At 34.4% G+C, this 20,034-nt stretch overlaps 1 protein-coding gene across 1 annotated transcript; it reads right to left on the bottom strand.

Annotated features, from left to right (window-relative positions):
• Positions 1–883: 883 nt before the first annotated feature.
• Positions 884–19,820, bottom strand: Cp110 (Centriolar coiled coil protein 110kDa). Its single transcript, XM_089636453.1, has 7 exons — positions 19,729–19,820; positions 19,253–19,370; positions 16,122–18,689; positions 14,893–15,081; positions 13,658–13,833; positions 6,440–6,537; positions 884–5,914 (listed from the first exon to the last, which is right to left on the bottom strand). Exons 2-7 carry the CDS (start codon positions 19,343–19,345, stop codon positions 5,820–5,822), a joined length of 3,219 nt encoding a protein of 1,072 aa, XP_089492579.1. The 5' UTR covers positions 19,346–19,370; positions 19,729–19,820; the 3' UTR covers positions 884–5,819.
• Between the last annotated feature and the right edge of the window lie 214 nt (positions 19,821–20,034).

Raw genomic sequence — 20,034 nt, 5'->3', positions numbered from 1 at the left:
AGACACATGTTAGAACATTTATCATCAGTCTTCAAACAAAAAATAATACTGAACAATAATTCATGTGCCAGTGAAAACTCCATCGATCATTTTTCCGCACGTGTCATTTATTTCTTCAAGTCCCAATAAATTTCATACAAAATTTGCAAAAATAGATTGCATCGTTTTACCGCATTAATCGTTTAAAGCGTGCAGTATTTGAACTATTTTACTCCATCGATCACTGCCGATGACTACTTCTGACATTAGTTGTGATTAGACGTTCCAACACAGAGGTGCAGTTATTTTTTTACATTCCAGTTTTTGAGCTTTTCAACTTTAAAAATAAATCATCTGGTGAAAAAATTGCAAACTAGTGCTGTGGGAATCAAGGTAATTTTTTTAAATGAATTTATATGTGAAATGGGTAAATTTTTTAGAATGTTAAACATTTATGTAACTTTTTTTCTATACTCGCGCCTCCATTATTTTCCCGCATTCGTAGTTTGCTTCAAAAGAACCCTTCAAAAACGATAAATAAAGGTTTCACTGTACAGTGAAACTCTCTTTAGAAGTTTTCCAAGGAACCGGACAAAAAAACTTTTCAAGTGGGAAAACTTTTTAAGTGTGATCAAAATTGGCATATTTCAAAATGAAGATTCTTTTCTAGTATTACACATTTAGGACGGGTTGTTTCGGAGAATCTGAACAATTCATCAAATTTCAAAGTTCATTTTCAAGTTCTGTGAAAGACTTTTTCAAGTTCTGTTTTTATTTCAGTTTTGTCAAGCAACTAGCCTACAATGATATAAAAACAGAATTTGAATACGTCTTTCACAGAACCCGAAAATGAACGTTGAAATTTGATGAATTGTTCAAATTCTCCGAAACAACCCGTCCTTAGTATTATGTATTTTTAAATTTTATAAGCAGAATTAATTGTTTCCAGCTACAACAACATTAATACTTTTGTATTTTTTTCAATCATAGCAACTCAAAAATCTCTAGCTGCCACCGTTGTGTAACTCACGTAATCTTCTGCAACAAAGTTGTTCTGTTTATACTGTTGAAAAAAGGTTAATTTCAGGTACCTATGTATGTAACACTAGTTTCAGTTTATGATGGTTTTAGTACTGAACTTATGAAACCTCTTAAATGGGATGCAGACAAAAATAACAAAATAATAAAATTAATGAATTTTGAAAAAAAAGGACATTTTCAAATAAATTTCGCTACTAGTTTTTTTTTGTGATGGATTCACTGCCGAACTTTTGAAACTTCTTAGGCAGGGAAGCAGTTTTAGCTAAAATTTCTTGTGAGAAAAAATCGATTTTTTTCTCAGTTTTTTTAATGGAATTTCGAGGGACCGAAAAACATAACTTATTAAGCGTGAACTTCTTAAGAGAGTTTCACTGTGTAATAAATTTTATTTTTTAATAATTGCTTTTACTCTTATACAAATGTGCTCTGTAATAGGAACACTGAACAGAAAACCCGAAAAGAGTGTGTTGTAAGCGTGTCTGCGTAACCGAAGCAGGCAAAACTTTTGGAGAAATCGATCAAACATTATTTGCAAATGTTGAAATTCTTTCTTGAACAGATCATGAATTTTACTGGCCTGTCAGGGGCCGTGGAAAGGTCTTATGAAAATTTGCGACATCAGTTTTCATTAAAATTGGTATAGATCACACTTCTGTTCAGTGACTAGGCAGCATGTTTCCATCAATCATTCCCAATTTTAATTATTCCCAATTTATTTCTTTTTACTTCTTAGAATCTTATTTTCAAATGCCGATAACTCAATAGTAGTCTCGGAGAGAGGTTGTTAGTGAAACCGTCATTTTAGTATATTCTGTCTTTTTTATTTTCATACAAGACGAGTCAGAAACAAGAGGATTTGAAGTTTTCACATTTTTATATAAACCATTATTGAAAGATGAATACAGTGAAACCCACAAAAAAGATTACCACATAAGAAGTTTTTATGCTTAACCTTTGAAACGCCGAACTTAATACCTCCGTAGTCTACTGAGGTTGAAAATTCCACAAACAGAATGTATTAATGTCAGATTAACATTCTTAGGGCTGGCTAGCCAAATGGCGCCTGGCGCTAGTAACAACCGCAATGGCGCTGCATTACGTGTTAGGTTAGTCATCGTCTTTGGCTCCATGGCGTCTTGTCAAGTCGGCACCCGGACCGGCCCTGATCCAATGGGTACTTTAGGCGCTTGAGAAGTTTTGTTTTTACAGTCCCTTAAGGTGGGATCATACCTGATCTATTCTACGCCCTATTTCATAGAATCTACAGAATAGATCAGTGAGAACAGGCTTTTCTACGAAATAGAAATCCAAAATTGAATAGACTACAAATTTCGTTCTATAAATTGACCTCAGATTCTCATAGAATAGACTTAATTCATCCCACATATTATAAGGTTTTAATTGGAAAATAGTTTCAGTTCAATTTTAAGTCAACAAATTGCTCTACAGACCACAATAAACAAAACATTAAAACTAAATAATATAGTACATGCATTGTTAGTAAAATAACAGTATGAAATATAAAATCTAGCGTAGACTATTATCAATTAAAAATACATATTATCCAGAAAATACCTGAGAACTCACGCAAACAGATAATTCGTAAGTTTATAGTTTCCGAGAACTTTTTCGGTGGCTTGTAAATATGTAGATACTTTGTTTTTTGAAAATACAAATTTTCATGTGGATACAATGTTCTAACGAACAAACGTTATAGTTTCAATGTGCTCATAACTGCTTCTTCGACTAAACATTTTAAAAGTCTCGTAAAGTTCTCCTCACTTATTTTAAGGTCCGTCTACACGAAACGACTTGCATGCGCAATCAGTTTGTGCAAAATTTTTTCATTCTATAAAAACATTTTGATGTCTTGACATACATGTGCAAATTAGAGTTTGTGCAAGTAAGATTTAGCGTGTAGACGAACCTTATGTTATTTAATTTTTTATATTCAGAACAACATGAGAAATTTGCCCAAACATAAACCTAAATATACAGGGTAAATGGTGATTGATGCAAAATATTTAAAAACCTAATAGAAGCGATGTTCTTGCCTTATGCAACACCTTTTGTTACGTAATATACCATTCAGAGTCGTCCGAATTGCCCTGGACTGCCATTAAAAATCGAAACATTAATTGACATGGCTTTAGCCGTGTTTAGTGTTCAGTTCTGAATACCCTTCCCAACCTTGCTCTTCCCCATCTCATTCCCTGAAGCCTCACAACCTACCCCAATTAAATTAATTTGTGTTGTTTCACAATTAATTCATTAAAAACAACATATAGCATATTCCAGAGTGAAAGATACTCTCAGTATCGCCCAGGTGAAAGACCACCATTCAGAATTAAAACATTGCTTGAAATGACTTTAGCCGTGTTTGGTGACCAGATCTGAATAACCTTCAACCTCTCAACATACCCCAATTGGGGATCTCATAGTCTCACTGGCTTCAGAGGGTTGGGAGCAGTTGGGACTCTAGTGCAGTATTCACACCATAGTTGCAACTCTTGTGTGGTATTCACATAAAAAATCAATAGAGAATTGAGATTTTCAATGGTCTGCTTAGAAAAGCCAATTTGAATACATTTTTCAATATCTCGCATCAAGTTCCATGCACCATGTATATAAAATAAACTATTAAATGCAGCAGGTGTATAGAACCCTAGGTCACGTGTCGGCATAAAACCAAATATTTGGTATAAACAGAGTCTTTACAATCTTAAACTAACAAAGTTCCTTGCATTAACAGTACAAAAATAATATATTATCAGAGGAATATTGCTCAAGACCATAAAGAGTGTTGTAATTATACAACAAAATGTCCCTTTTTAAATTTGTTTTAAATTATCATTCTAACAATTAAATCTGTAGGTATAGAGTTCTGAATAAAGTGTTATCTGAAATTTGTTGTTCTTTCGAGTTTTTAGCCATATTGTATTTCCCCCTCCTTCCGGAGCCAACATTTTGGATAGTCTTGTAATTTTCATCATCAGGGCAGATACCTTCCCTTACGTCTAGGTGTGAGTCGTTCAGGCCGTTACAATTAACGAGTCCAATTGAATCTGATTCGAATAGGCGTTTGATTCACTCCGAGTTTGCAAAATATAAAGTTACAATTCCGGATTCACTCTCGCTGGTTCCGAAACCCACATTCAAGCGGACCGGATTATTTGAAACGGGCATGTGGAGCGGATCTTAAAATTGACGCCGAAACCAAACATATTGGTTTATTTCATTATTAACTTCATAATTATACCATAAATTTTATTATAATGGACATAATATATTTTTAGGACAAGAATAAAAATCATACGACGATGATGAGATTTGAGTATTTGATGACTTAGAATCATTTCCAACGCTGATCGATGAATTGTTTTCAATTAGTTAGGTTAGTAAATCTGATAGTGTCTTAGGTAAGTAAATCTGATAAGTTCGCTAACGCTTGTAACCCTTATGACTCCTATCGTTCCTGAACTCCGTGACGTTCCACCGGTGTGCGGCGAATCCGGGTGAAACGCACACAACGAGTTTCGCGAGACCGGTGGAATGAGTCCAAGGATTCGAGTTCATTTGCTGTACTTAGAATTGGACTCGAGTTCATTTGCTGAACTTAGAATTGGAATCGAGTTCATTTGCTGAACTTAGAATTGGACTCCAGTTCAGTTGCTGAACTTAGAATTGGACTCGAGTTCATTTGCTGAACTTAGAATTGGACTAGAGTTCGTAAAATAAGTGAAACGCCACCTCTAGTCACATTTATCTGTCTTGATGACGGCCACTGCAAAATTATCTAAAAGTCGTTTGAAGTAAAATGAAGTGCAACACGGCAAAAACTACAAAAAAAACCAACAATAATTAAAACTATTGGCAGTCAAAAATCAAGTAATCCATTGTCATTTTTGGCACCAAATTATGCAAATGTAATAATTTTTTTGTCACAATATTTTAAGTAGGTAAGTAGTACGTATATACACAAGTACGGCAAGGGGGTGTGATGCCAGAAAATATAATATTCAATTTTAAAATCTATTCAGAATGACTGGAAAATTACAAAGTATCATGACTCTTACTGAACTAAATAGAAACAAATTATAGGAAAACAAAAATCACTCACATCCTTAAAAATTAAAGAATGACTTGTTATTTGTGGCCACCCTATTTCAGCTGCTGATATTAAACCGGCCATGAAGCTAACTATGGCTTCAGAACTTTATTCCATAGATACATACATAGATCAAAGTCCCAACAAGTACAAAAATAATAACCATTAACAGGGCAATAAATTGACTTTTTTTTCTAGCCTCTACTGAAACAATCAAAAGTATCCCATGTAAAGAGGGCTTTACTTTCAGAGATTAAAATTTAAGCTATACACAATTATTTTTCCCTCTAATATTACATAAATCACATTCTTTTACATAGCCACTCGAGTGATAGCTACCCAAATTTGGGTAGGTGATTTTTATGAATTTTACAAATAGAAACGATTTTTAATTTTTTTTTTATATAACCTAAAATTAACAGCGAAATCTAGGGGGATTCATTCATTTTAAACCGCAGTAAGCAGGTTAATATTTGGAGGTACCGAAAAATCTCGGGAAATCTGTATCGCTCGAGTGGACAGTAAACATTTGAAAGCAAGAAATATTTTAAGATAATTTGATTAAAAAATTCTACGTAAATCTCTTTTGGTTTGATAAAATAGATTAATGATGTTAAACTTCCCATCAAACTATGTTTATATAGTTACATAATAAAATAGAAACGACAAGGGCTGATGATGGAGAAGTTTTTCACCGCCAAGGTTTCCGAGGATTCAGATCTCCGGAAACCGTCAGAGTTCTTCGCCCCTTATCAGAGGAAGCCGTTCTCATGTGGTCACCGCTCTCTGAAATCATTTATACACTGCAAAATTATATTAGAGACTCGCTTGTACAATCATGAGAAAAATATATTCACGAAAAGTTAAGCATGACACTAAAATACTTAATTTAAAAAAAAATTTGCTGATACAGAATTTTAAAGGTTCTCAACAGTCATTTTTAAACAGTAAAAAAATAAAATTAATAAATTGCTAACAAACCAAATAATACACATACAACGTCAAGGCTATAGGGATTGACTAAATTTAGCTCTGTGTTCAACAGGTTGGGAAGCCTTGATGTAATGTGTGTATCAGAAAGATAACTCTATTGAATTCTAATAACTACACTATAAAACATACAATGCCATTAGATTAACGGATCTGTCAAAGTTTAAGTTTGGGGTTTTGTTCGCATCTATCGTACTAAGCAAGCAAGAACAAATATATTTAAAAAATATTAAATTGCAATTATGTCATTTCTATCCAAAAGTCACAAAATTAATATTGCATCTAGAATGGTGAAAGAGAGCAAAATAGTATATTTCTTACCATAATGTGACCTGGTCATGACATTTGGAGGGTAGTGGGTACTACTCCTGGAAGATCTGCTGGTAAACACTCCGGAATGACTCCGAGACATGCCCTCCCTATTCGAAAAAACAACACACCAAATATATTATAAATACTAGAACCATGGTAATCTGTAAACCAGAAAATCTTAGATTAATACAGAGTCCGTATTATACAAACATCAAACATGAAAGAAAAGTGTTATTCATTTTTTTTTAACCCTTAAATGCATACTGTTGCAAAACGGCAACATACCGTTCAAACCACCTTTAACTCTTTGGTGTATACTTAATGCATGCCGTTTTAGAATTATCAAGTTCACGGTAATATATTTTATCGAGTGGCATCACCTTTTTTTTCTTTCGCGAATGTCAAATGTCACTTTTTCTTTAACAAAGTGAAGATTCTCGAAAATAGGTTGCAGGTTAGAATTACAGTTTTGTTTTGCTGTTATTATTTTGATTTTCTTAGGTAAGTAGATACAATAATACAATACTTATATGTAATAACTCGTATTTTTCCGGTACACTTATTAGTTTTGAGAAATTTGTTTAGGTTTTTATTTTTTTTTCATACGTAAATTATTCATATTAATTTTTATTAAATAAATGGTGTTGTAAACCTGCAACAATTTTTTTTTAATCAAATATCATTAAAAAATTACAAAAAAATAAAATTCTTTATATTTCCTTGCGTATGCATGTAAATATCTACAAAATATATATTTTTCCAGAAAAATAAATAAATCATGCATTTAAGGGTTAATTTACATGACCACTCGAGAGATAGCGTATTTAAAAAACAGAGATTTCCAGTTTTAGATTAGCCAATTCCAAAAATCGTTCCAAAAATCATACTTCCAAATATATATATTTTTTTAATAAAAACTGAAGATTATATAACATATAAAATAGTAGATACATTAGGTTCCTATATTTATTATCTTTAATTATATATTATATTATTAATTTATTTTATTAATATATGTTTATATTTTTTTTTTACTTTCGCCGCTCATCTCACTAGGGAATTTCTATGTCGAGATGAACAGCTTTACAATTATATTTAATCAAATAAGTAAAGTACATAATACATGCATAGATGGATTATATCGAATATCGGGTTTCTATGGTGATTTATGACAGAAGCTACGATATAGGTAATCCAAAATCACCACTCTCAATACCAATATGGAAACATAGGTAAGAAGGTAAGTGGTTTGAAATGAATCTCTCTAAATTTCGCAATTTATCCCATATTTACAGGTTTTATAAAAAAATAATAAATACATTTTTATTCATAAAAATCACCTAACCACAGCGATCTAAATTTGGGTAGCTATCACTCAAGGGCATCAACGGTGATACCCAAATTTGGGTAGCTATTACTCAGGGGCATCAGCGGTGATACCCAAATTTGGGTAGCTATTACTCAAGGGCATCAGCGGTGATACCCAAATTTGGGTAGCTATTGCTCAAGGGCATCAGTGATGCTACCCAAATTTGGGTAGCTATCACTCAAGGGCATTAGCAGTGCTACACAAATTTGGATAGCTATCACTCAAGGGCATCAAATCAAATCAAATCAAATCAAAAATTATTTATTGTAAAATTAAAATTACAAAAGGTATAGCTTATGGGTAGACCCCATTTCTTCCAGCTAACCACATTAATTTAATTACAATGTTTATACAGATAAAATAACAATATACCAATGTAAAAATAAAAAAATACAAATATATATACCAATAAAAATAGGTGTTTCATTTACGTGAGGTATTCACTCAACGTGTAGTGACATTTATTAACAAGGAAAGTGTTTAGTAACGATTTGAATTTGTGTGTATCTTGTATTTGTTTAATGTTATGTGGAAGGTTGTTATATACTTTAATGGCCATGTAGTATGGTCCTTTTTGGAATATTGTTTTGTTTGCTTTTGGTATTAGTAAGTTTTCTGTGAGCCTTGTAGCGTATTTATGTGTTGAGTTTTTTAGTGGGAACTTGTCTGTAGATGATCGCACTAACATGCATAACTCCAATATATATATGTCTGTGACTGTCAGAATTTTCAGATTTTTAAACATAGGTCTACATGAATCTAAACGATCAGAGTTTGTAATTTTTCTTATGCATCTCTTTTGTATGATGAAAACATCTTTAGCGTTTACCGAGTTTCCCCAAAAAATAATACCGTATTTTATTATTGAGTATACATAACCATAGTATGCGGCTATTACTGATTCGGTGTTTAATATTTTTCTTAAGGTACCCAGAACATAAGAAAAACTACTGATTTTTGCTACAATTTTTGAGACATGTTCTTTCCAGTTTATGTTAATATCTAATTCCATTCCCAGTAGTGAACAGGTTTGGGAAGGTTCGATAATATTATTATTAATGTTTACATTTATATTTATAGGTGTAGCTTGCACTGGACAAAATTTTAAAATTTGGGTTTTGTTTGTGTTGAGTGATAGATGTTGCGATAACAGCCAGTTTGCTATTAATTGGCAAGTCTCGTTAACTTGTTTGTTAAATTCGTCAACGTCTCCATTACATTCAAACAACAAAGCGGTGTCATCAGCAAACATTGAACATTCTGTGCCAGCAATTATTGGAAGTTCGTTTATATAGATAAGGAAGAGTAGAGGCCCAAGAATGCTTCCTTGTGGCACACCCTTGTTTATTGTTCTCCATTTGGATTCTACCATGTAATGGACCATTTTTTCATTGATATTTGAAATTTGAACTTTCTGCTGACGATTTTTTAAGTACGATTCAAACCATTTTAATGCTAGACCTCTAATACCCACATGTTCAAGTTTAGTTAGAAGAAGCTCATGATCAACATTGTCGAATGCTTTTGAGAGGTCGAGAAAGATACCTACAGTTTTTTTACTAATATTAATATTTTCTAGAATTTTGTTCAAAAAATTGAAAACTGCCTGTGTTGTTGAACGGCCTTTACGGAATCCAAATTGTTGTGGACATATTATCTCAAAGTTTTCGAGAAAGTTATAAATGCGATTGTACATGGCTCTTTCAAATATTTTTGAAAAGTTTGGTAATAAGGATATCGGTCTGTAGTTTGAGATTTCCTGTTTAGGACCCTTCTTATACACAGGTACAATAATAGATTGTTTTAATTGTTCTGGGAAGGTTCCTGATTCAAAAGATTTGTTAATTAATATTTCCAACGGGTAACTTAACGCTTCTGCACATGCTTTTATAATTTTTATAGGGATTTTGTCAGTGCCGACACTGCTTTTATTTTTCAGTTTTACGATGATTTTAATAATTTCCTCCCTGTTTACAGGCGTTATAAAGAATGATCGCGACTGTTTGTTTTTGACTGTTTTGGCAGATTGTGGATGTAGAGATGTATTTTGTGGTGGTGGCGGTGGTGCAAAGAAAATGTTAAATTCATTTGCAATGTTTTTTGGTTCTGATACCAGGTTATCATTTATTTTAAGACAGATTTTTGGTTTAATTTTAGAATTAGAATTATTTGAGTTCTCTTTTATTATGTTCCATGATGTTTTGGTTTTATTTTGCGCGTTTTGAATTCGTTTACTATTGTAATTCCGTTTAGCTACCTGTTTTACTTTACTGAGAATTTTTTTGTATTGTTTGTAATTGTTTATGATTGTGAGGTCATTTGTGTTTTTTTGTTTCATGTATAGATGTCGTTTTTGTTTAATAGATATCTTAATACCAGTCGTTACCCAATTTATTTTGCGTTTTTGGGGATATTTATACTGTTTAAAGGGGAAACAAAGCTTCATACCATTATTTATTTCATTAATGAAGTATTCGTAGCTGTCATTAATGGATTCAAAGGATTTCAGTGGTTCCCAACATATACACGATATGTAATTGTTAAAAATGTTTGTGTTTTCTGTGTTAAATAATTGTTTTTTTATATACCACGTTTGGTTTATATTATATTCTGTTTTTACGTGCATTAACTGTGCCATATGATCTGATACAGCTAATTCTGTGACTTCCCATGTGTAAGAGCTTTTTGATATATTTGTACCTATATGATCAATTATACTTTTTTTATTTCCTTGTATACGAGTAGGCTTATCAATAATCAAGCGTATGTTGTGAGATTTTAGTGTGTTTTTGAGTGAATCTGCGTTTTTGTTCTTGTAGCTTGTATCAATATTTAAGTCACCGCAGAGTATTATTTGTTTTTTGTTGTTTTTGCAAATTTTGTTTAATAATAGTTCAAGTTGTTCAAAAAAAATATTTATATCAGAGTCATTATAGTAAACTGTACAAATTATCATTTTAAGCTTTGGGATTTCAATACCAACACATTCAAATACAAATTCTTTCGTTATTTGTTTAACACTTTCTAGTTCTGTAAAAGCAATGTTTTCGTTTAGGTAAATGCAGACACCTCCATGAATATGGCTCTGTCGACAAAAAATTGAACCTAATTTATAGCCCTTAAAATTGATAGATGTCGCTTCACCCTTTTGTAACCAGTGTTCGCTAGCACAAAAAACGTCGATATTTTTTTCACACAAAATATTTTCTAATTCTAAGATTTTATTTCGAATGCATTGTACATTTTGATGCATTATATTGATGGTTTTTCCGGCTCTGGCGGATAACTCTTCATGGTGAGCAGGCGAACTTTGTATGTTATGGATGTAAAAACTCTCTTCGTTATCTGATTGGTTGTCCGAAGATAATTTTATGTTACTGTTTACCATAGAGCAGGTCTTTAGTGACATAAAAAATCAATTTTCTTTTTTTCCGCTTCAATTTTTCTCATGTGCACAGAACATTCATCACTCCAAGCAAAATGGTCAGTTGGCAGTTGTAATTTTAGTCGATCATTCATTTTCTTGCAGTTAATGCATTGGATGTCGTTTTGACAGTTTTCATTGTCGTCGTCATGTGTTCCGGAACAACGAGTGCATGCTTTTTCATTTCTGCAATCTTGTGATTTGTGCATGTAGCCATTGCACTTGTAACACTTTAAAAGTGAAATGTTGTCGAATACTCGACATCTATCCCATCCAATATTTACTCTGCCTTCTTGTAACATTCTATGGTATGTTTTTCCGTCAACTTCCGCGAAAATGATGTAGTTAACGTCACCTCGTTTCGTTTTGACTTCTTTTATAAATTTTATTTCAATTTTTGATTCAATTGTTTCGAGGTAATCATTTTGCATTTTAATTTTCGATACAATTTCTTCCGGAGTGAATTTATCTGTTAAACCAATGATTTTTAGTTTAGGATTCTTAGGTTTAGGTGTATTCACGACATATTTTCCTCCCATCTTTGAGATTATTTGCTCCTCCATCTTCTTTGTTGCAGCTGTATTTTTGCATTCTACGATTACTGCTCCTTGTTTAAAATTTCTTATTCCGGTGACACCGAAATTAACTGGATCTATATTTTGTTTTATTTCATCCTTTGTAACTGTATTTTTTTGTTGTTTATCTTTCGGCTTAACAATGACTATTGGTTCATGTTTTTTGCAGTTTGGTGGTTCCACATTATTTTTGTCATTTCTTGTTATTTCCGCATACGATTTTATTTCCGCATTTATTTTAATATCTTCAATGTTTTTGTCAATTTTAGTTGTGACAGCTTTATTTTCTTTAATAATTAATTCTTTGATCTCACAAATATGCTTGGCCAGTGGTCGTAAATTTTTTAACTCTCCCCTCATTTCAGACATTTCCGTGTTCATATGGCCGACCAAATCAAATAAGTTTTCCATAACAACATAAATAGTTTCTTTTTGTATTACAGATATCTTTCCTTTACATTCAATAATCGTTGTTTTTATTGTATTAAGATATTTTCTTACTGTTGTCATTGCATTTCTGTTGTTAGTAAATATAGGATCCAATTGTAATGAATCATCACTAATTTCCCCTGATTTGTTCGGGCTTGTAGTGTAATCTTCAGGATCAGACGCAACCTCAGATGTTGTGCGTACGGCACGATTCCTTCTTTTACTTTGATTAGGCGATCTTGGCGTTAGACTAGATGTCCCAAATGGGTTGGCTTCATTCATTGGAGAATCGACGTTAGGCATTTTTTTGGTGTGAAATATTCAAATTTAAAATAAAAATAGTCTTTGCCGGTCTGCACCTACCATAGAAATATGTTTCTCAATAATTATTATTGAATGGCACTAGGATTAATTGACAGATGGCGTAAGTATGATTATTGTTGTTAGCTTTGAGTTTGTGTCAATAGATGTCACTGGAGTGCTTTTATTTTTATTTTTTTAAAGTTTTTATTATTTCAAAGTTATAAATGATAATAATTTCTTTTTATTTTTTATTATAGTTTTATTTAAGTTTGGTTTAAGTTTAATTGTTTTTTCACAGTAACTTTCGTTTCCGTGGGTGTTGTTGGTATCAATGATTTGACAATTTAATCTGGCAAAAAGACACAGCGTAACGGCGATTTGCACTAATCTAACTGTGTTTAGTTATTTAAAACTTTTGCGCACTGTATTTAGACGATAGTTGTTATTTAAATTTGATTTTTACGTGGGATTTCACAGATATCACATTTAACACCTAGTTTTTTCACGATATCGAAGTGTCACGGCGATTACCAGAAGTGGTGTTTATTTTAGTTTTTTTATCACTTTTAGGCACTGTTTTAGGCAAAATTATCCATGAAACTGATATTGTATGTTCGAATTTGATATTAGAAGTCGGATTTCGCTAATATCACGCTTTACACATAGTTTTCTGGGTTTTTATAGGAGCTAAAATTTTGACATATTCACTGTTTGACGTTTAAGTAGTATTCTTCAGCTATCAGCTGTGCTACCCAAATATGAGTAACAAGCACTCAAGGGCATCAGCGGTGCTACTCAAATATGGGTAGCTATCACTCAAAGGCATTAGCGTTGCTACCCAAATTTGGATAACTATCACTCAAGGGCATTAGCAGTGCTACACAAATTTGGATAGGTATCGCTCAAAGGCATTAGCGATGCTACCCAAATTTGGGTAGCTATCGCTCGAGTGGTTAAAAGGTTGGGGCGCAAACATGGACTTTCAATAAAAATGACTACCATACAATAAGCTGTGCTAGATGTCTCCAAGCGAGAGTAATAGAAACTAATAATAGAAAGATGATTGGGTGGATTAGGAACAAGTTGAGCTAATTTGTGGCATTGTAAAGAAAATAAGATATTCTTACAGTTTTCTCTTGATGAATCTCTGCGTGGTGGCAGACAGCTGACGATGCTGGGGAGACAGGTTCGAGGATGCGGCCCGGTGAGCTTTCCTCTCGCGGTCCTGGCGGATGAGAGTCATCTGCTCCTCGGGGCGAGACAGGATGAAGATGTCGTGCAGGGTGTAGCAGGCGGCCGTTATCTATACAAACAGAAACATATGTTGTAGTCTGTAATCTGACATTTTGCAGGTTTCACTGTTCCAAGTATCGTTACACAAATTAATGCATGCGCGTCGAATCAAAATCGATCAAAATCTGGGCTCCATATGAATTAACATACACTTTACGCATTGAAAGAGTCCATAAAATTTTTTTAAGGTTTTTCTTCTCGCGGCTCTATGGACGTTACCCTTGGCTTTACCCATCGATTTATATATTAGGCATGACCAATTACCACTCCCTAGAGACACGTAGAAGTATTGCTTTGCTTAAATATTTTTTTCAACTAATAAACGGTCACTTATCTAATAATGAGATACTGGCCCAATTAAATTTTTTTGTACCAGAGTCTGACTCTCGAGGACGTCATCACAATCTTCTATATAGTAGAGCAAGCCGCACTAATTTATTTATGAACTCACCTGTGGGGAGAGCTACGTGCTTTTTGAATGCGAAAAATAAAAAAATAGATTTATTTTTTGTGTCCTATGGCGCATTTGCGAGATTTTTGGCATTGCATATACACTGCATAAATGGTACAATTAAAACGTCTTAGGCTATATTACCTGTAATTGTTATAAATAAATGTACAAATTATATAAATAAATAAATATAATGTGAAACATCAGTGGCATTTATCTTTACTGTTGTGCAAGTAACTGTGGATTAGTTTATACACGGTGTTCGGAAACTAATAGTACAAGAAGGAAACTGGTGAAGCTACATCCCATAGAGAATCCAAAAATAACTCTATTTTCGATGAGACTTAAATTTTTTTTTTTCAAATGGCTTTGGCCGTGTTTGGTGACCAGATGGTACATTCCCATCTTCCTCTTTCCCATCTCCTTCCCCTCCCCACTATCTTCATCCTCACAACATACCCCAATAGGGTATATAGTCTCACTGGCTTCAGACAGTTGGAAGCAGTTGGGACTCTTGTGTAAAAAATTAGGAAAGGCTTGTTGTGGATTGCTTCCATTGAAGGAGAACATACCTCTCATTTTATCTAAAGTCTGTACCATGAATTTTAAGTGGCTTACCTGTTGTATAAGCCTCCTGTGCAGGTCTACGTCAGCCCCCTGAATGCCCCCCTCGTCCCGGTGCAGCTGCAGGGCGCACAAGAGCGCATCACGGATGGTCTGGACCGTGGTTTCCACCCGCTCCGTCTTCATCAGCCTGCGGGTCAGGTAACCACGGCAATAGGCCACTATCACAGTTGAGGCTTTGATCTAAAAAAACATCTCTTATTGAATTTTATAAACGCCTAATATAAAAAAATATAAAGGATTAATATATACTTTTTTTTTATTAAGTTGAATAAAATTTATGTATCCAATAGAAAAATATGTAATGAAATAACCAATCCTTTATAGAACATCTTAAATTTTACACAGTTTACAAATTTTACTCAAGCGATTTTTGGCATATTATGACAAGTTTGCAAAAACTTTTTGAGCGATGGCTTGTCAACCTAACAATATAGGAAAAGCGATATTAATTAAGTATTATGGTAAATGTAAAGTAAAATATATAATATACAATCAATCGCTCCAGTGGATATAAACTAACTAACTTCATCACGCCGTTTCTCCGCAGAGGTAGGTAGAGAGGACGGACCGCCAAACAACTCGGTCTTGGGACAAACTCCTTGCCTCATTCCCATTCATACATCGTCTCATGCATACTCTTCTATTATTCTGACTCTTGACATGGCCCGACTCAAGTATCTGATTCACTTGATCGTGCCATGTCTTCCTCGGGCGTCCCCGACTTCTGCTACCATTCACATTTGCATTGTATATTCTCCTTACACTCCTTTCTTCGCTCATTCGCTCTACATACCCAAACCATCTAAGCGTACCTTTCTTGATCTTACTCATTAAACTTACATCAGCCTTGCACTCTTTGCGGATCTATAAAACGATTCAGGAAACACGTAGTTAAACTGGTGAGTCTACACCACATAGAGAACACAAAAATCCTCGTTTTTCTCGATCTGAGAATTTAAAAGTTTTTTATTACCAGGTCTACACTTCGAGACATTAAACAACCGATATTAATCCCCTAGTAACCATTTTCTTCAAATTATACCTAACAAATTTAAACGTTTTACTTGAAAACGAAAGCTCAAATCAACTCCAAATGTGATGTAGACTCACCAGTTTCCCGCTTGTACTAAGAGTTTTGGACATCATGTATAGTAATAATAAGCTACTTAAATCGATTAGACTGGTTGCATAATACATGCGAAAAGATTTAATCAACCTACCTCTCTTTGCAAATCTTCAGGGCTTTTATATTTCCTTCTGAGTGGCTGCGGTTTTCCACTAGGTTTGTTGATCTCGGTCAAATTTAACGACAAGTGATTTCGATCTGCGTAGTTACGAGTGTAGTAGTCGGACATCACGTCGATGGACGAGAGCGACACGGCTTGATCCGACGCAGAAAGATGTCCATCAGTTTCTAAATAATGATTATCAGAATGCAAACTTCTGGTCATACTCAAAGTTTGAGAAGCCAAGTTTTTCTGAATCTCTGATATTTTTGAACGAGCATTTTTTAATTTTGACGTTTTTTCATAGTCGCCGTTACTATTATTGGAATTTTGGAAGTATTCGTTTCTATTCCCGTCTGTGTACAGTTTGTTTGTGTGCGCTCCGTCGTCCGAAGCAAAAGAGAAGTTCAAATCGTCCAAGGTGTTGTTCGTTCTTGCTGTGTCTAAAGATTCATCCAATGCCATTTCTTCATATCCTTGAAATGATCTGTTGGCATCGAAATATGATTCGTTGTTAGTTCGTCGTAGATACAAGGAATTTGAATCAGTTCTGGCATCGTCCATTGAAGTGATTTTGTGATATTTCTTGGTGGCCGCATCCTTCACTCTGGCAGCGGATATTCTATCAGTGTGAGACGATGGTTCCCCGTCTCCCAATATGCAAGGGATGGATGCTTGTCGGGGCATCACGTTAACACACTGGATATCTGTAGGGGATAAATTGACAGTTTTCCTGTTGATCAGCAGACAGCGAGAGGTGTTGAGAACATCTGCGCTTATAGTCAAGTATTTCTCCATGCTATCACTACAAGACGTATCGCTTGAATGTTGTGAGTTATCTTTCTGCAAAGAATGTAATGTTTTATGCTTAGCAACATGTGTATCTTCCTCTTCAGATCTTCTACTGGGTACGCTTATCGCCTGAGATGAAAGCCTCTTTTTACTCGCTTGATTCGGACCGCTAAAGGCAGTATGAAACTGATCTAGTAAAACTTTTTGTTGGTTTTCAAATGTCTTCTTCAAAATCAGCTGTTCGTCGTGTTGCTTTTGTATCAACGCGTTCATCTGTTTCTCGTGATCTTCCTGAAACTTTCTCATGATAAAATCAAAGTATACTTTAGGACTATCCTTAGAAGAGATCGATTTCAAGTCCGAGAGAATTTCAATGCCATTGCTTACAATTTTGTTTTCAAATTCATTTTGGACCACGTCGCTTTCACTATAAAGTGAATTATCTTTCACCGAGGAGGCACTACTTTCTGTTTGAGGTAAATGTGAGGAAGCACTGTGCTCTAATGCATTTTGTTTAACACTTTCAGTCTCTTTGAACAGTTCATTGCGGACATTTCTCATGTTAGTGGAAGACGAAGCGGAAGCATTATTCTTTAAATTTTCTGTGTTCAATATGCTTGAGACTTTATTCTCGGAAGAATTAACAGGAGTTACATTAGTATCACAGATCTCCGATCGGTTTCTCTTTGGTGTTTCATCTAGGTGGAGAGGTACTTCACCTAGAGATAGAGAATTAATATCAGATCCGATAGAAGTATTCAGATCCAAACCGGATCTATTTTTCGGGACATCGCAGAGTCTGCTGGTTGACTCAGACATTGATATAGATCCCACGTCTATCCCGGAAGTGATGGACTGTACCTCCAGATGGGCCAACAAGAGAGGGCTCGGGGACTCGAGAGTGTAGGAGTTCTGCCGAACCAGTTTAGGCGGAGAAGTAAGCCCCGAAGAAATATTATTCAACGAACCAGTTATATTCTTAGCCGGAGACAACTTATGCGGCTGAATCACGGTCTTCTTAGTTACCTTTGGCAGTTCGTAAGGAGATCTACCTTTAGGTATTGACTTCTTACTGACAACAGCTGGGGATATATTTTCTTTCTTCATTGGAGTGATCTTTTTCCTTTTCAGAGGATTATTCGTCGGTGTCGTTTTCATATTTTTAGCAGAACTGCTTCCCAATACATTGTCTTTCGAGGGGGTTCTCACAAGATACGGAGACTTGGTAAAAGGATCATCTTTCTTAGTTACCGACTCACTCGAAGGAGACTCTAGACTTGGCGAGTTATTGTCTGTATGAATTTTGCCAACAGTCCAAAGTTTAGTATTATTTGAAACAACAGAACCATCTGCAGAATCTCTTATTTTTACAGCATTCTCATTGCTTCTTTTTTGTGGTTTGTTTTCTTTGCCATCTAATTTGGGTATTTGTTTCTCGCTCTTGTGTTCGGAGCTCATATCGATGATGGTGACTTGCGAGTTCATGCTCTCGAAGTCGTTGCTTTCGAAGAGTTCGTCGGGTTTGGGTTCGGATAGGTCGGTGGTAAGCTGGTCTCCGATGAAGCTGAAGGAGGAGCGGTCATGCGGGTAGTCATACGACATGTTGGTCTGGTCGAAGCACTCCTCGGTGTCGCTGGGCAGGTTGGTGGTGGTGTTGGTGGAGTAAAGGGTTGAGTCGTCCAGACACACGTTCAGGTCGGATATGCGGCGCTCCACAGCTAGGGCCAGCTGCTTGTAGTACTTCATCTCATTGCGGCACTCTTCCGTCATCTGGAATAGTCATTATTCATTGCATTATGATCATCATGATAGGCTTCATTCCATACAATGCACAAATAGAATGAAGTGTGGAGTGAATGTATATTCCATACTGTGCAACGCCATAAAACACAATACACAATAAAAAAATTATGTACTAAAAAAACAATACAATGTCTAAATTTAAAAAAAAAAAAAGTGATCATTAAGTAGGGATCAGGTAGGTACTTGTACCTATACAAATAAAAAATAATATAATTGAAGTTATATTATGTTTTGCTTATAAATGAAGACTCCTATCTTTTTTAGCAGAATAATGTACATTATTATGATGTATAAATGTAAGCAATAAGGAGTCAGTCACGTCCCAGGAAGGCAAGGCATGAATATGTATAAAACAGTATTGTTATTAATAAAATATTATGAATGCATTAACATTGCCAAGTTATTTCAACAAACACAAAAATTGATGTTTAATGCACTAGGTACCTACGTAAATGCGATATGGCAGGATAAAATTAATAATGTATTAAAAAAATAGAATGGTAGGTACTACAGTGAACCAAAAAACATACCAATGGGGGTAAAAGTGGCACACCATTGATTTTCATACAAGATATGTACTGTCCTTGGGAAGAAAGTTGCCCCCCTCCCTGTATATCGTCCATCGTGTTCGATAGATTAACTACATATCTGAAATCAAATCAATCATAGTTATAACTTAATTTCGCTAATGGATTTCGATCAGCGGCTATCGGCGGTATGCAAGTACAAAGCCGATAATAAAACTTAGCGAATAATGTATGTCCAGGGGGCTTATTCCAAATTGTATTATGTAAATTATAAGATGCGAACATTTGTTATTGTTATTAGTTAAATTGATTGCACAATTACTGTGGGTGTAAAATTTATATTTTATATTGGTAGATGACGTTCTCTCGCAGGACTGTGTACGGTCGCGACCTAATTAGCATATCGAATAATAAATAAAGGCAATGGTCGACTATTCAATGATTACGGTGTATTGCTTGCGGTAAAATTTATTACTTACCCATTTTGGAAAATATTTTAAAAAGCGTCGGTGCTTTCCAATCCGTGTTTTGAAATTGAATCGGTCGCACAACAAAACATGTCAAAATATCGTCATGGATACATGGATATTTATTATCATACTACTGGCAACATAGATTTCTTTATGAACATAAATATTTCTAAAATAATATTTTGGAGAACCGGATTATTTTTCGATGATATCTTAAAAAAAATAAACTTTTCGCTTTTGTGTATTTAATAATATTCTGTGCCCATATAGTAAAAATCAGTTCACTTTTGGAGCGTTCCTGTAAAAATTAAGTAT

The sequence above is a fragment of the Hesperophylax consimilis genome, chromosome 10 (assembly GCF_061612785.1).
Source record: "Hesperophylax consimilis isolate HC1 chromosome 10, BYU_Hcon_1.0, whole genome shotgun sequence".
Lineage (NCBI taxonomy): Eukaryota > Metazoa > Arthropoda > Insecta > Trichoptera > Limnephilidae > Hesperophylax > Hesperophylax consimilis.
Note: the sequence above shows the minus strand (reverse complement) of the source record. Positions and strands in the feature narration are given on the sequence as shown.

Excerpts from the sequence above, each read along its gene's own strand:
- Cp110 (XM_089636453.1), bottom strand. The coding sequence starts at position 19,345 with ATGGACGATATACAGGGAGGGGGGCAACTTTCTTCCCAAGGACAGTAC. Across the intron at positions 15,082-16,121 it reads CTGAAGATTTGCAAAGAGAG|ATCAAAGCCTCAACTGTGAT; the intron begins GTAGGTTGATTA and ends ATGTTTTTTTAG. Across the intron at positions 6,538-13,657 it reads AGATTCATCAAGAGAAAACT|GGAGGGCATGTCTCGGAGTC; the intron begins GTAAGAATATCT and ends TTTTTCGAATAG.